At 46.5% G+C, this 14,234-nt stretch overlaps 1 protein-coding gene across 1 annotated transcript; it reads left to right on the top strand.

Annotated features, from left to right (window-relative positions):
* The first annotated feature begins 8,275 nt into the window (after positions 1 to 8,275).
* On the top strand, positions 8,276 to 9,223 carry LOC101952114 (olfactory receptor 52M1-like). The gene has a single exon (XM_005310499.2). It carries the CDS (start codon positions 8,276 to 8,278, stop codon positions 9,221 to 9,223), a length of 948 nt encoding a protein of 315 aa, XP_005310556.2.
* Positions 9,224 to 14,234: the final 5,011 nt, after the last annotated feature.

Below are 14,234 nucleotides of genomic sequence, written 5' to 3'. Positions count from 1 at the left end.
AGCCCCCCAACTAGTTTGATTTTTACAAAAGTGGCACCAGGTTGGGGCAGGGAAGGGGGAGAAAGACAAACAAGAAGCCAAATCTTGTTCAATTGCTTGTGGTTTAAGGGCTAGCATTTAAAACTTCCTCCGTTTCCCCCAGGTGACCATATGCAATATAACTCTCCTGAACGTAAGAGAGGCAGAAAGGGAGCAGATGCTGCAACCATCTGGGTACAGATCTGGTCTTTACGTTGCAATGCTGTGCGCTGCAGTGATGCCAGAAGAATTAATACTGGAGTGGTGTGGCAAAGAGACATGATTTCTTTTTTTAAGTGATAACAGATTTGGGTGATAAAGGGAACTGGGGAGATAGAATAGATTTATACCATTGCAAGTTGTTTGACCTAGTACCAGATGATATGCTAGTTTGTTAATCTGAATTAGACAAAGAAGCAAAGAGTCCTGTGGCATCTGAATGCAAATAGGCTGGAGACAAGCTTGTCTGCTCTTCTGTGCTCTTCATCCATCTTTAGGAGTAAACAGCAATTACTGGCCCTTCCCAAAGGGAGATGAGAACTCTTGGGATCTCCACTGATCCTCAGCTCAGGATTAAACAAAGACTGTGAATGGCTAGCCAACTACAAAAGCAGTTTCTTCTCCCTTGGTGTTCACACCTCAACTGCTAGAAGAGGGCCTCATCCTCCCTGATTGAACTAACTTTGTTATCTCTAGCCTGACTCACTCTTGCTTGCATATGTATACCTGCCTCTGGAAATTTCCACTACATGCATCTGAAGAAGTGGGTATTCACCCACGAAAACTCATGATCCAATACGTCTGTTAATCTATAAGGTGCCACAGGACTCTTTGCTTCTTTTACAGATCCAGACTAACATGGCTACCTCTTTGATACTTAGCATTAGACAGTATCCGTAGAGCACTTGTTAGATGGAGTAAGAAATGGCTAATTGATTGAGCTCAGAAAGGAGATGTCCATGGGAAATGATCATTCAATAGGGATTTTTCTAGTGGTTCACAAAGGTCCTTAAACACCTAACTCCCGGGATAGTCTTGGAAAGTGTGACTCAGGCTGGAACATTAGACTTCAATTCCACCTGGGAGAGACTGGGAGGCAAAGAACCAACAGGGAGAGAAGAAATCCAATGCAAACACTCATCTAGTCTCTATCCTTCCTATAGGACCTCCCTTGTTCCAGGGTAGCTTTGGGGGGAGGGCAAGGCCTCTGTTCCCAGGACTGAACTCCAACTGCACTCTATGGGAACAATCTGTTGGTGTTGTTACTGAGACTGTTCCCCGAAGCGACCCCAGTGACTGTGATGTGTTGGCAGATTTCTGGGTGGGAGCAGAAGTGGAGTCCCGGAGTTCACACTTCCCAGGAGTGGGGAGCTCACAAACTCCAGCTAGTTCTGACAACCTCAGATTCACCTTGAGAGGAGAGTAAAGGCTCAGGCTCCCTCTTGCAGCCTTTCCCCTGTGTCACACCCAATGAACATTCCCTGCCATAGTGATAGACCATTTCCCTCTTGGCATGACAGAGAGACCATGGTTATGGCAGGGAAGTCAGGACTCCTGCGTTCTGTCTGTAATCCTTCCATTCAAACTCTGTGTGACATTTGCCAATTAATTTCTCCCTGTTACTCAATTTACCTATCTGTATAATGGGGATATGTTCATAGTGACTTTCCTTTGTTAGGAGTTTTGAAGATCCTTCAATGAAAGTTGCTGCACAGTACGAGAATAGTTACTGATCGCTGATCCCAAAGCAACAGCCCTGTGTAGTTGCAGAAAGTGCTCATATCTCCCCTCAGTCATCTATCTTCAGATCTGTCTGTCTACTATCTACCCATCCCTCCTGGGCATTTACAGGGTATCAGACCCTATGGAGACATAGACATTATCCCTAGTATTCTTAGTAATCAACTATAATTTTTAAATATACACAAATACACAGAGCAGCCAATTCCTCTCTGAATCAGTGGAGATCCCAAGAGTTCTCATCTCCCTTTGGGAAGGGCCAGTAATTGCTGTTTACTCCTAAAGATGGATGAAGAGCACAGAAGAGCAGACAAGCCTGTCTCTAGCCTATTTGCATTCAGATGCCCGCTTCTCCCCTAGAGGTTGAACAAATCCCACTGGGACTGCCAGAGCTATATTATAAACAGTGCACACCCCTGTGTTGGCTCTTGGTGTGGGATATTGCTGCAGATTCTGGGGTGAGAGAGGTTTGGGACACGGCTACCTGAGAGGGATTCCCAGGGAAGACACTTCTTTCTCAGAATTCACAGGTACCCCACTTTTTGCTGAGGAGCTCACCTGCTCAATGTGGGCATGATGGGATAGAGCAGTGGTTTTCAAACATTTTGCCTGGTGACCCAGTTGAAGAAAATTGTTGATGTCTGCGACCCAATGGAGCTGGGGATGAGGGGCTTGGGGAGGGGCTTAGGGCTCAGGCACAGAGTTGGAGTGTGGGGGTGATGGCTGTGGGTTGGGGCCAGAAATGGGGGGTTTAGGGTGTGGGAGTGGATTCTGGGCTAGGGCTGGGGTGGAGGTTTGGGAGGGAGTCAGGGCTCTGGGCTGTGGGTGCAGGCTCTGAGGTCGGGCCGGGGATGAGGGCTTTGGGGTGCAGGAAGGGGGTCCAGGTTGCGGGGCTAAGGGCTGGGGCAGGGGATTGGGGTGGGATTGGGGTGCAGGCTTACCTCCAGCAGCTCCCAGTCAGTGGTGCAGCCAGGGTGCAGAGGCAGACTTCCCACCTCTTCTGGCACCGCAGACTGCACTGTGCCTTGAAAACAGCCAGCAGCAGGTCCGTTTCTTAGGCGGAGGTGCACAAGCAGCTACACACGGCCCTTACCCACAGGCACTCCCCCCCCCCCCTGCTCCCACTGGCAGGGCGGAACCAGTTCTCGGGGTGGGGGCAGTATGCGGAGCCCTGTGGCCTCCCTCGCCTAGTAGCTGGACCTACTGCTGGCCACTTCCAGAGAGCAGCGCGGTGTCAGAACAGGTAGGAATTATCCTGCCGTAGCTGGGCAGCACCTCTGATTGGACTTTTAACAGTCCAGTCGATGATGCTCATCAGAGCCACCGAGACCCCGTCCCTTCCATTCTGTGACCCAATTCTGGGTTGCGACCCACAATTTGAAAATCTCTGGGATAGAGAGTAGGATTGTGGTCCTTTCCACTCTGCACAGCCATTAAACATCCCAGGACCCATTCTACTGGTGATGAGTTTGCTCCAGTAACATGGACCAAAAGGTCACACTTTTCTATGAACCCCCATCTGCTGGCTGATGACCTCAGGACCCGAGGTGGCTGCATTTCAGTGGCAAAGTGGATCATTCATGAAGAAAAGTGTTAATAGATGTACAATACAAGGCCAAATTTTGAGGCCGTGGCCTGTACTTTGCTAAGACTCCACTGAGGTAAAGCTCCCCTGGGGGAAAGAACTGACTAAAGACCTCAGTCATCAGCTATGTGTTAATGCACAGACACTGTCATCTCCTCCTCCTGCATTTCAGTCCAAATGCTTATGGCAAACTTATAAGCAACTGAATATGAGGTCTCCTAATTGAAGCTGTCAGACTGTTTTAACTAAAGGTGATGCCACCAGCACCACCTACAACAGCCAATCCATTTGTGAATCCCATTCAGCTAAACTCTTTGCTCCAATAATGTCAGTGCCAAGAAGTTCCACAGGCCAAATATGGGGTATATAATTTTTTTTTTCTTTTATCCGTGTTATATGTTCAGACTTTCAATGTAACAGAATATTTCCTTGTTCGTGTGTTGTGACACTTTCTTTATTGATAGATTTATAGTCCAGAAGGGACCATTAGATCAGCCAGTCTGAATTTCTGTATAACACAGGCCATTAAATTTCATACAATAACCCCTGTATTGAGCTTCATAACTTGAGTTTGACTAAGGCCTGGTCTAGACTAGGATTTTACATCATAGAATCCTAGAGTCACAGGGTGAGAAGGGACCACAATGGTTCTCTAGTCTAATCCCCTGCCAGATGCAGGATGTGTTCTGTCTAAACCATCCAGGACAGGTGACTTTCCAGGCTCCTTTGGAAAACTTCCAGCAAAGGAGCTTCCACGACCTCCCGAGGCGTCTGTTCCATTGTCCTCCTCTTCTTACAGTTAGGCAGTGTCTCCTGAGATCTCATCTAAATCTTCTGTGCTGGACTTTGAACGCATTGCCTCTTGTCCTGCCTTCTGTGGCCAGAGAGAACAACTTTTCTCTGTATTTTTATGGCAGCCTTTCAAGTACCTGAAGACAGCTATCATGTCATACTTAAGCTCCTCTTTTCCAAACTAAAAATAACTAGTTCCTTCAGCTTCCTCTTATGGCTTGTATACCATCCCTTGGATCAGCTTTGTTTTTCACCTTTGGATCCTTTCCAGTTTCTCTACATCCTTCCCATACATTAGTGACCCAAGCTGGACACAATACTCCAGCTGAGGCCTGATCAGCATCAAATAGAGGAGTACGATCACCTCCCGTGACTTGCATGCTAATGCAACACAAAACTCCATTTGCTCTTTTTATACTAGGAGAAATGTCCACATGCCTGACAGATGTAGCTATATCAAGCTTGCACCAATGTAAACAGTATGAGGTCAATGGAAGAATTCTTCCATCGTCCTTGCTACCACCTCTCGGGGAGGTGGATTATCTATGCTGATGGGAGAACCCCTGATGTCAGTGTAAGTAATAACTACACTGAATGGTTTCAGAGTAGAAGCGCAACGGCAGAGCTGCCGTAGCATTTTAAGTGTAGACAAAACCTCAAGCAGATCTTCCATAAAAGCTTCCAGTCTGGATCTGCACATAAGGGGAGTTGGAGAATCCACCAGTTCGCTTCGCAGTTTGTTCCAACGGTTAATCACCCTCAGTGCTAAACATTTGGCCCCTATTTCCAATGGGTTTCAGCTTTCATCTCTTGGGCCTTGCTCTGCCTTTCTCCACTAGATTACAGACCCCATTAGTACCCATTATTTTCTCCCCTGGAAAGTCTTGCTTGATCATCTTTTTGATAATATAAATAGATAAAGCTCTTTAAATCTCTCCCACTGTCCAGCATTTTCTCCAGCCTCCATTCATTTTTGTGGCTCAATGCTGTACCTTCTCCAATTTTTCAACATCCTTTCAGAAATGTGGACCGCAGAACTGCACACAGTCAGTTTCTCCAATGCCATGTGCAGAGGCAAAATCCTTCCACTGCTCCAACTCACCACTCCCCTGTTTATCCATCTGAGGACCACATCATCCCTTTATGCTACAGCATCACACTGGGAGCTCACAATGAGTTGATTATCCACAAGGACCCCAAAATCCTTTTCAGTGTCCTTGCATTACAGTGCTGTAGTCTGTGGGTCCTGCCTGCATTCCCTGTTCCGAGAGGATAATTTTGCATTCGACCGTATTAAAACATTTTGCTTGCATGGGCCCCTCTTACCAATGCACCATATCCATCAGTATGCCTGCCCCGGGCTCCTCATTGTGTCCACTCTGCCAATCTTTAGGTCATCTGCAAATTTTATTTTCAGTGATTTTCTATTTCCTTCCAGATCATTGATGAAAATATTGAATAGCATCCCTAGAACTGAACCCTGCAGAACCCCGCTAGAAACACCCCCATTCCCTGACAATGGCCCATTGACAACTGCTTTCTGAGATCTGTCAGTTAGCCAATTTTTAATCCATTTTACATGTGCTTTACTGATATTGTAGACTGTTCATTTTTTTATCTGAAAGTTTTCCCCTAATTAATCAAACGTCTCTTGTCTCTGGATCCTTTCCAGTTTTCCTACATCCTTTCTATACATTTGTGACGAAACTTGGACATAGTACTGCAACTGAAGCCTGACCAGCACTGAGTAGAACGGTACTATCACTTTCCACAACTTGCATTCTATGTCTCTGCCAATGCAACCGAAAATTGCATTTGCTTTTTTTTTTTTTTGCAATAGCAATAAAATCCACACCCTGACAGATGTAGCGATATCATCCTAACCCCAGTGCACACAGTGGGAGGTCAACAAAGTTTGTCCTAATGGTCAGTCGCCCTCAATGCTAAACATTGGTCCTTATTTCCAGCTGAAATACGTCTGGTGTTTAGCTTCCACCCATTGGGCCTTGTTCTGCCTTTCTCTTGATCTAAGAGCCCATTATTACCATTTAAGATAAATACATGAATTTCTTTCAGTCTCTCTCTCACTGTCCGGCATTTTCTCCAGCCTCCAAAAATTTTTGCTGCTCTTTCCTGCACCCTCTCCAATTTTCTGCATCCCTTTTGAAATGTAGACCCCCGGACTGTCCATCATTGGTTTCACCAATGCCAGGTGCAGAGGTAAAATCTTTCCCCAGCTCCAACTCACCATTCCCCTATTTATGCATCCAAGGATCGCAACAGCCCTTTTGGCCACAGCATCGCATTTGAAACTCATGATAAGTTGGTTGTCCACAGTAACCCCTAAATCCTTTGATTTTCTATTTGCTTCCAGATCATTTATGAAAATATTGAATAGCATCAGGCCTAGAACTGATCCCTACAGAGCCCCACTAGGAACACCCCCATTTGCAGACAATGGCCACTTGACAACTGCTTTCTGAGATCTGTCAATTAGCCAGATTTTAGTCCATTTTACATGTGCTCTACTGATACTGTATACTGTTCAATTTTTTATCTGAATATTTTCCCGTACTAAATCAAATGCTGCTGAGAAATCAAAGTCTATTGCACTTGCATAGTTCCCTTGATCAGCCAAATGTGTACTTGCATTCAAGGATGAAATTTGGTTTATTTGACAGGACCTTTTTTCCACAAACCATGATGTTGACTGCCATTAACTGTATTCCTAGATTTTTTTTTTAACTAATCTCATATCAGTGATTCCATTATTTTCTAACCTGGTCAAATCTTCTTCTTTTTAATTTCCCTTTATTTTTTAAAAAGAGTTTACAATTAAGACATTACTGTCCTGTATTTGCCTTTCTTTTGGTTTGGATCTGCTGATGCATTATTGCATACTTCCGGTTCCAAATGAGGTGTGTGGTTAATCAGTCAGTTCATAACTCTGGTGTTCGTAATTCTCAGGTTCTACTGTAGATGCTGTTTAACATCTTGACAGCTAATGGTCCTGGAAGTATTTTATCACCTTATGTGATATGAGTGCCTCACACTGCTTCTTTCCAAATGCAAAAAAAACAAAACATATTTCTGAAACACATCTACCTTTTCTGCAACAATAATGAGTTCCTTTCTCTGTCTAATAATTGCCCTATACATTTTCTAGAATTTATTTTGTTCTTAATATAGTTAATAACATCATTTTTGTTATCCTTAGCCCTGCAAAGCATGGATTTTTCCCAGATGTCTTTAATTTCCCATATAAATTTTTATAACTTCTGATTTGGATTGATTTCTATCTATTTTTTCTTTTTCCCAGGTATTATATATGAATTTCCCCCACCCTAATTGCTACCTGCCCTTTCCCACTGAACTGGGTTTTTAGCCAAAGTTGTCCACTTTCTAGACTGTGGAATCTTGGCTTTTTGACTTGAAGAAGTCCCAATTTTCTATCCCATTTTTCTGTCTCAATATTTCCTCCCAATAACTTTTGCTGATAATTGGCCTCAGCTTTGGAGAATTACCCTTTTGAAGAATTAAGTATCTATAGATATTACTGGTTGGGAACTGTTCTTTGTTTGTCAATTTGAATTTAATCTGTGTCATCCTTCATTTTCCTCTTCTCTATCATATTACCTCTTCTTTGTCTCTTCTGTAATCTAAATAGTCCCACTTTTCAGTCTGTCGGCATGTGGCAGCCTCCCCCATTCTTAGAAATCCCCTTTCTATCTGCTATATCCTTAATAGAGACTGGGTGATCAAAACTGAGAACATATCCAGAGCAGGGTATTCTCCATCGGATTCCTTCAGGCATCCGAACACTGTCTTCGGCCACTGCTGTGAATGAGCAGGTGTTTCCATGGAGCTACTATCAATGATGCCCAGGTCCTTTCCCTGAGGTGTGTTCTAGTTGGGTTGTTTGCCCCTGGCACGTCTTGGAAAGGGTTTGGTCTTTTTTCACTCCCAGATCTCCCTAAGCATGTGCATGCAGTTTCTCATATTAACTTTGTCTCTCCATCCAGGCTTTTGTCCTGCGACAAACACCCTAGACTCTGGGCATATATAGGAAGTCAAGGGAATATACGGTATATACAGGAGACACCGTTCTGCCTCAGACTTGGACACCTTCTCCCATACTCCATGTCAGATTCCAACACAACTGACTTCACCAACCCCTCCACCTTCATCCTGCTGGGCATTCCTGGCCTGGAGGCGGCCCATGTCTGGATCTCCATCCCCTTCTGCACCATGTATGCCATTGCCGTCTTGGGGAACTTCACCATCCTCTTCATCGTGAAGAGAGAGACAAGCCTCCATGGGCCCATGTATTATTTCCTCTGCATGCTGGCCATCACCGACCTGGTCCTGTCTACGTCCATCCTGCCCAAAACACTAAGTATCTTCTGGTTCAATTCCAGGGAGATCGATTTCAATGCCTGCCTCACCCAGCTGTACTTCGTTCACTGCTTCTCAGTGATAGAGTCTGGGATCTTTGTGGCCATGGGTTTTGATCGCTATGTGGCCATCTGTGATCCCCTGAGACATTCCACCATCCTGACAAACCCTGTCGTGGCCAAGATCAGCCTGGCCGTGGTGCTGCGCGGTGGCATGCTCGTAATGCCACATCCCTTCCTGGCGAGGTGGAAGCCATATTGCAGAACCAACATCATCCCCCACACACTCTGTGAGCACATGGCCGTGGTGAAGCTGGCTTGTTCCGACACGCGCGTCAGTAGTTACTATGGCCTCTTTGTGGTATTCTGCGTGCTTGGTCTGGATGTGTTTTTTATCACTGTTTCCTATATCCAGATCCTCAGGGCCATCTTCAGGCTCCCCACAAAGAATGCCCGGCTCAAGACATTTGGGACTTGTGCCTCCCACCTCTGTGCCATCTTAGCCTTTTATGTCTCAACAATTTTCTCCTCCCTCACTTACCGGTTTGGCCAGAATGTCACCCTGCATTTCCATGTTCTCGTTGCCAATGTGTACCTTCTGGTGCCCCCCATGCTAAACCCCATCATCTACGGGGTGAGGACCCAACAGATCCGGGACAGGCTGCTCCAGCTCTTTACTCATAAAGGGACCTAAAAGTTTTCTCCTGGTGCTCTGGCTCTCAAACTGAGCTCTGTGCAGAGCTGGCTGGAGAAATGGTCCTGGGCCCCATTCCCTGAATCCCTGACTGGTCAGTCAATGAATCATGAAACTGTTTCTGACCATACTGTGCTGTGGCAGTGTGAGAAACAGGGGAATTGGTCTATGTACAACTCATTAATTCATAAGGTTGCCACCTTTGTAATTACAGTAAAAGCAGCAGAGTCCTGTGGCACCTTATAGACTAACAGACTTATTGGGGCATAAGCTTGCGTGGGTGAATACCCGCTTCGTCGGATGCATGTAGTGGAAATTTCCAGAGGCAGGAATAAATACCTCTGTTAGTCTATATGGTGCCACAGGACTCTTTGCTGCTTTTACAGATCCAGACTAACACAGTTACCCCTCTGATATTTTGTAATTACTGGTAACTGGACCACTGAAGCACTGCCCCCTACCTCACCTCTTTCCTGAATCCCCATCTCCTTCTCTGACTATTCCATCGGGGCCCTGGCCCTTGTTGCTCTCTCCTCTCCTCCATCTGTCACACACTGGATCATCTCCACCTCCCTCCTCCCCTCAGTTGGGTTCCCTCTGCTCCTGTGCTGGGAAGGGAGCAGCTGCAGCCTCACAAGGAGAAAGTGTAATGAGCCAATCAGCGCTGGGGCTGACAGGCCAATCAGGAGGAGAGCGGGAATCCAGGAAGCTGTGAAAAGAGCTGAGTGTTAGGAGTAGGGTTGTGTGGCAGATGGTCCAGATTGTTCATCGTACAGCTTGTGGGCCCTAAGGCTGAGCTACAAAATCCTGAGGAAGGAGATCATTGTGTGGCTTATTTCCTTAGCTTTCAGTTCCCTTTTGTTCCTCCTGGCTGGGGGCCTGTAGCTGGCACAGTTCCTGCAATGGGTGTGGGCCTCTGGGGACTCGAGGGCAGGGCAAGGGGTCGGTTTTGAAGCTAGGTGGACAACAGCTGAGAGAGGTGGAAGGATAAGCCCCTGTGCTATCTGGGAAGGTGGAATGCAGGGAAGAGGATGAGGTGGCTTTGGTAACTCACAGGGAGGGAGATAAATGGCACATATTATATTAGCTGGCTATTTACACATGTACATGGCACATTATCTGGAAATACAGTATGTAGTCGGAAGAGAGCTTGAGACATAAGCCCTTGTTTCAGAGGCCTGGTATGAAGCACAACCGTCTCACAGAATCTTGCAAAAACATGGATGATATTGGAGAAATACACATTCCTAAGAAGCGCCAGTCACAGAGTACTCACGCAAACACATCCTGATATAAAGTGGTACCAGAATATCCCAATATGAAGGATGGTACAAAAACATTCCCCAAGGGTAACAGGAACACACTGACCCCTACTGAAAGATAAGGTCAAAATGACCGACTGTAATAGAGATATTTTAATAAAACATGTACATGATAATGGGCAATAATTAGCCATGTCAGGGGGCAGTAACTAACTTGTTTGTGTCGGGGTATAAAGATGTCTCAAAGAGGGAATATCTTTGTCTGGCCTAGGGAGGAACGTTCACTTGTGATGGGCGTACATGTATTAGTCTGTGTGATACTGGTACCAGGCTTTGTCGACCATAAAGCTGGCTTGCTGCCTTCATCCCTTAAAGTACCTTGTGACCATCGGATGGTTCATGTGAGGTCTGCTGTGCCAGCTGTCTACTCAGGGGTGGGATGGCACACAGAGGGAAACCACATGCAGTCAAACATCTGTCAGTACAGGTTACCCAGGGGCTGAAGCTGAACAGTGAAGCTGAGTTTAACATACACTCTGCAGGATGCTTTTGATCACGACATGTAGAAGCTTTTTAATGCTTGGGCTGGGATAGGGCTGGTGTCCCTAGCCTTTGTTTGCCAGAAGCTGGGAATGGGCGACAGAAGATGGATCACTTGATGATTCCCTGTTCTGTTCATTCCCTCTGGTGCACCTGGCACTGGCCACTGTTGGAGGACAGGATACTGGGCTAGACCTGTTACATTTCCTTTCCACCCCTGGGAAAACCAATTTCCATCATTAGCCCTCTCCCACTGGTCTGCAAGGACCCTGCCCTTTGTCATGTCCTCTGGTTCTGCCAACAGCTGTAGCTTCTAGTGCTGCCGGTGGCACATGATGGAGAAACACTCGAGGGGTACTTTTTGGTCCCCTACCAGGGGCCCAGTACAAGGTACACTATTCCTCAGAGGAGGCCTGGTGCTACATCTGCCAGGTGACGGGGCGTGTCCAGAGGGAGTGCCCCCTGGCCCTGCATGGAGTAGCGTCCAGAACTCCCGAGCCCTGGCAGGCTGCCGGCCCCATCATCGCCAGCAACCCTTGTTGCCCAGCATCCATAGTTGCCCCTCCTCCTTCCCTGCCTACCACTGCTCCCGCTTCGGCCCAGGGGGCAGCCCTACTTGCATGCCCAGATGAGCGTGTGAGCCCCGCCTTTGCTGTGTGGAGCACAGGTGTCAGCTATCCACCAATCCCTGGTGGACCCCAAAGTCATTGACCCAGAGGCCCGAGTAATGGTGCAACCCTTTAAGGTCAACTCTTAACTTGCCTACAGCCAAGTTGACTGTCCAGTACAAGCACCTGGGAGCTGTTAATTACCTCATAGCATTCCCAGACCCTTTCCTAAAGCCTAAAGTATACCATGTTAATTCTCTAAAGCCCTTTTATTCCTGAGAAATCAAGGCTATCCAGTTTACAGCCCAGGAGAGAGATCACACTGAGTGGCCTGAAGGAGTCTATTATGAAGGAAAAAGCAATGGTGACGTAGAAGAGGTGAGCCTTTCCATCACACTTGGGTGTAAACAGTGACAGCAAATCCAGGAGTTGTGCACCAGCTTCGCACCAGTGTTTTCAGCCACCCCAGGATGGACAGAATGGCATACCACTCCATTGACACAGGTGATACTATAAGGTGGACTATAAGGTGGATAGAAAGCTGGCTAGATCGTCGGGCTCAACAGGTAGTGATCAATGGCTCCATGTCTAGTTGGCAGCCAGTTTCAAGTGGAGTGTCCCAGGGGTCGGTCCTGGGGACGGTTTTGTTCAATATCTTCATTAATGATCTGGAGGATGGCGTGGACTGCACTCTCAGCAAGTTTGCAAATGACACTAAACTGGGACGAGTGGTAGATATGCTGGAGGGTAGGGACAGGATACAGAGGGACCTAGACAAATTAGAGGTTTGGGCCCAAAGAAACCTGATGAGGTTCAACAAGGACAAGTGCAGAGTCCTGCACTTAGGACGGAAGAATCCCATTCACTGTTACAGATTAGGGACCAAATGGCTAGGAAGCGGTTCTGCAGAGAAGGACCTAGGGGTTACAGTGGACAAGAAGCTGGATATGAGTCAACAGTGTGCCCTTGTTGCCAAGAAGGCTAAAGGCATTTTGGGCTGTATAAGTAGGGGCATTGCCAGCAGATCAAGGGACGTGATCGTTCCCCTCTATTCGACATTGGTGAGGCCTCATCTGGAGTACTGTGTCCAGTTTTGGGCCCTACACTACAAGAAGGATGTGGAAAAATTGGAACAAGGAGTAATGATCTCAAGTTGCAGTTGGGGAGGTTTAGGTTGGATATTAGGAAAAACTTTGTCACTAGGAGGGTGGTGAAGCACTGGAATGGGTTACCTAGGGAGGTGGTGGAATCTCCTTCCTTAGAGGTTTTTAACATCAGGCTTGACAAAGCCCTGGCTGGGATGATTTAGTTGGGAATTGATCCTGCTTTGAGCAGGGGGTTGGACTAGATGACCTCCTGAGGTCCCTTCCAACCCTGATATTCTATGATTCTATGCTTCTATGCTCACATGATTAGAGCCGGATAGCTCCTCATGTGAAAACTGCAATAGAAAGGGAGATCAAGGACATGTTACAGATGGGTGTAATCTGCCTCTCTGAGAGTTCATGGGCCTCTCCAGTAGTTCTAGTTCCCAAACCTGGTGGGGAAATCCACTTTTGCATGGAATACCGTAGGCTAAATGCTGTAATTCGCCCAGAAAACTATCGAATACCATGCACAAATGAGCTATTGGATAAACTGGGACGTGCCCAGTTCAACTCCATCTTAAACTTCACTAAGGGGTACTGGCAAGTGCCACTAGATGACCCAGCCAAGGAAAGGTCAGCCTTCATCACCCATGTAGGGCTGTTTGAATTTAATGTGCTCCCTTTCGGACTACAAATGCACCCGCCACCTTCCGGAGACTGGTAGTTAACCTTCTGGCTGGATTTGGGGAATTTGCAGTCGCCGACCTTGATGATTTGTCTATATTCTCAGATTCATGGGCGGAACAGCTGGAACATCTTCAAACTGTCTTCCAGCACCTAAGGGACACAGGCTTAAAAGTTAAGGCCAAAAAATGTCAAACAGGGTTAAACAGGGTAATGTACCTTGAACACCAGGTGGGTTAAGGTACTGTCAACCCCATACAGGCTAAAGTAAATGCTATCCAAAATTGGCCTGTCCCTGAGTCAAAGAAGCAAGTCCAATCCTTCTTGGGCTTCGCCAGGTATTACCGACGATTTGGGGGGAAAACAGCCAAATGCAGTTCAGTGGTCTGAGAAGTGTCAAAAAGCCTTTAACCAGCTGACCCTGTACTAAGGGCCCCGGACTTCGACCAACCATTCATCGTAACCATAGATGCATCCGAGAGTGGTGTAGGAGCAGTTTTAATGCAGGGAGGACCAGATCAACAATTCTATCCTGTTGTGTTTCTCAGCAAAAAACTTTCTGAGAGGGAAAGCCACTGGTCAGTCTCAGAAAAAGAATACTATGCTATTGTGAATGGTCTAGAGAAGCTACGCCAATACATTTGGGGATGGCGTTACCACTTGCAGACTGACCATGCTGCACTAAAGTGGCTTTACTCAGTCAAAGAAACTAACAAAAAACTTCTTCAGTGGAGTTTGTCTCTTCAAAACTTGGTATTTGAAATACAACACATTTCAGCAGCCTCTAACAAAATGGCTAATGCACTCTCCCGGAAAGGTTTCCCAGAAT

The sequence above is a fragment of the Chrysemys picta genome, chromosome 1 (assembly GCF_011386835.1).
Source record: "Chrysemys picta bellii isolate R12L10 chromosome 1, ASM1138683v2, whole genome shotgun sequence".
NCBI lineage: Eukaryota > Metazoa > Chordata > Testudines > Emydidae > Chrysemys > Chrysemys picta.
The sequence above is the reverse complement of the archived record's forward strand: the minus strand, read 5'-3'. Positions and strand labels throughout refer to the sequence as shown.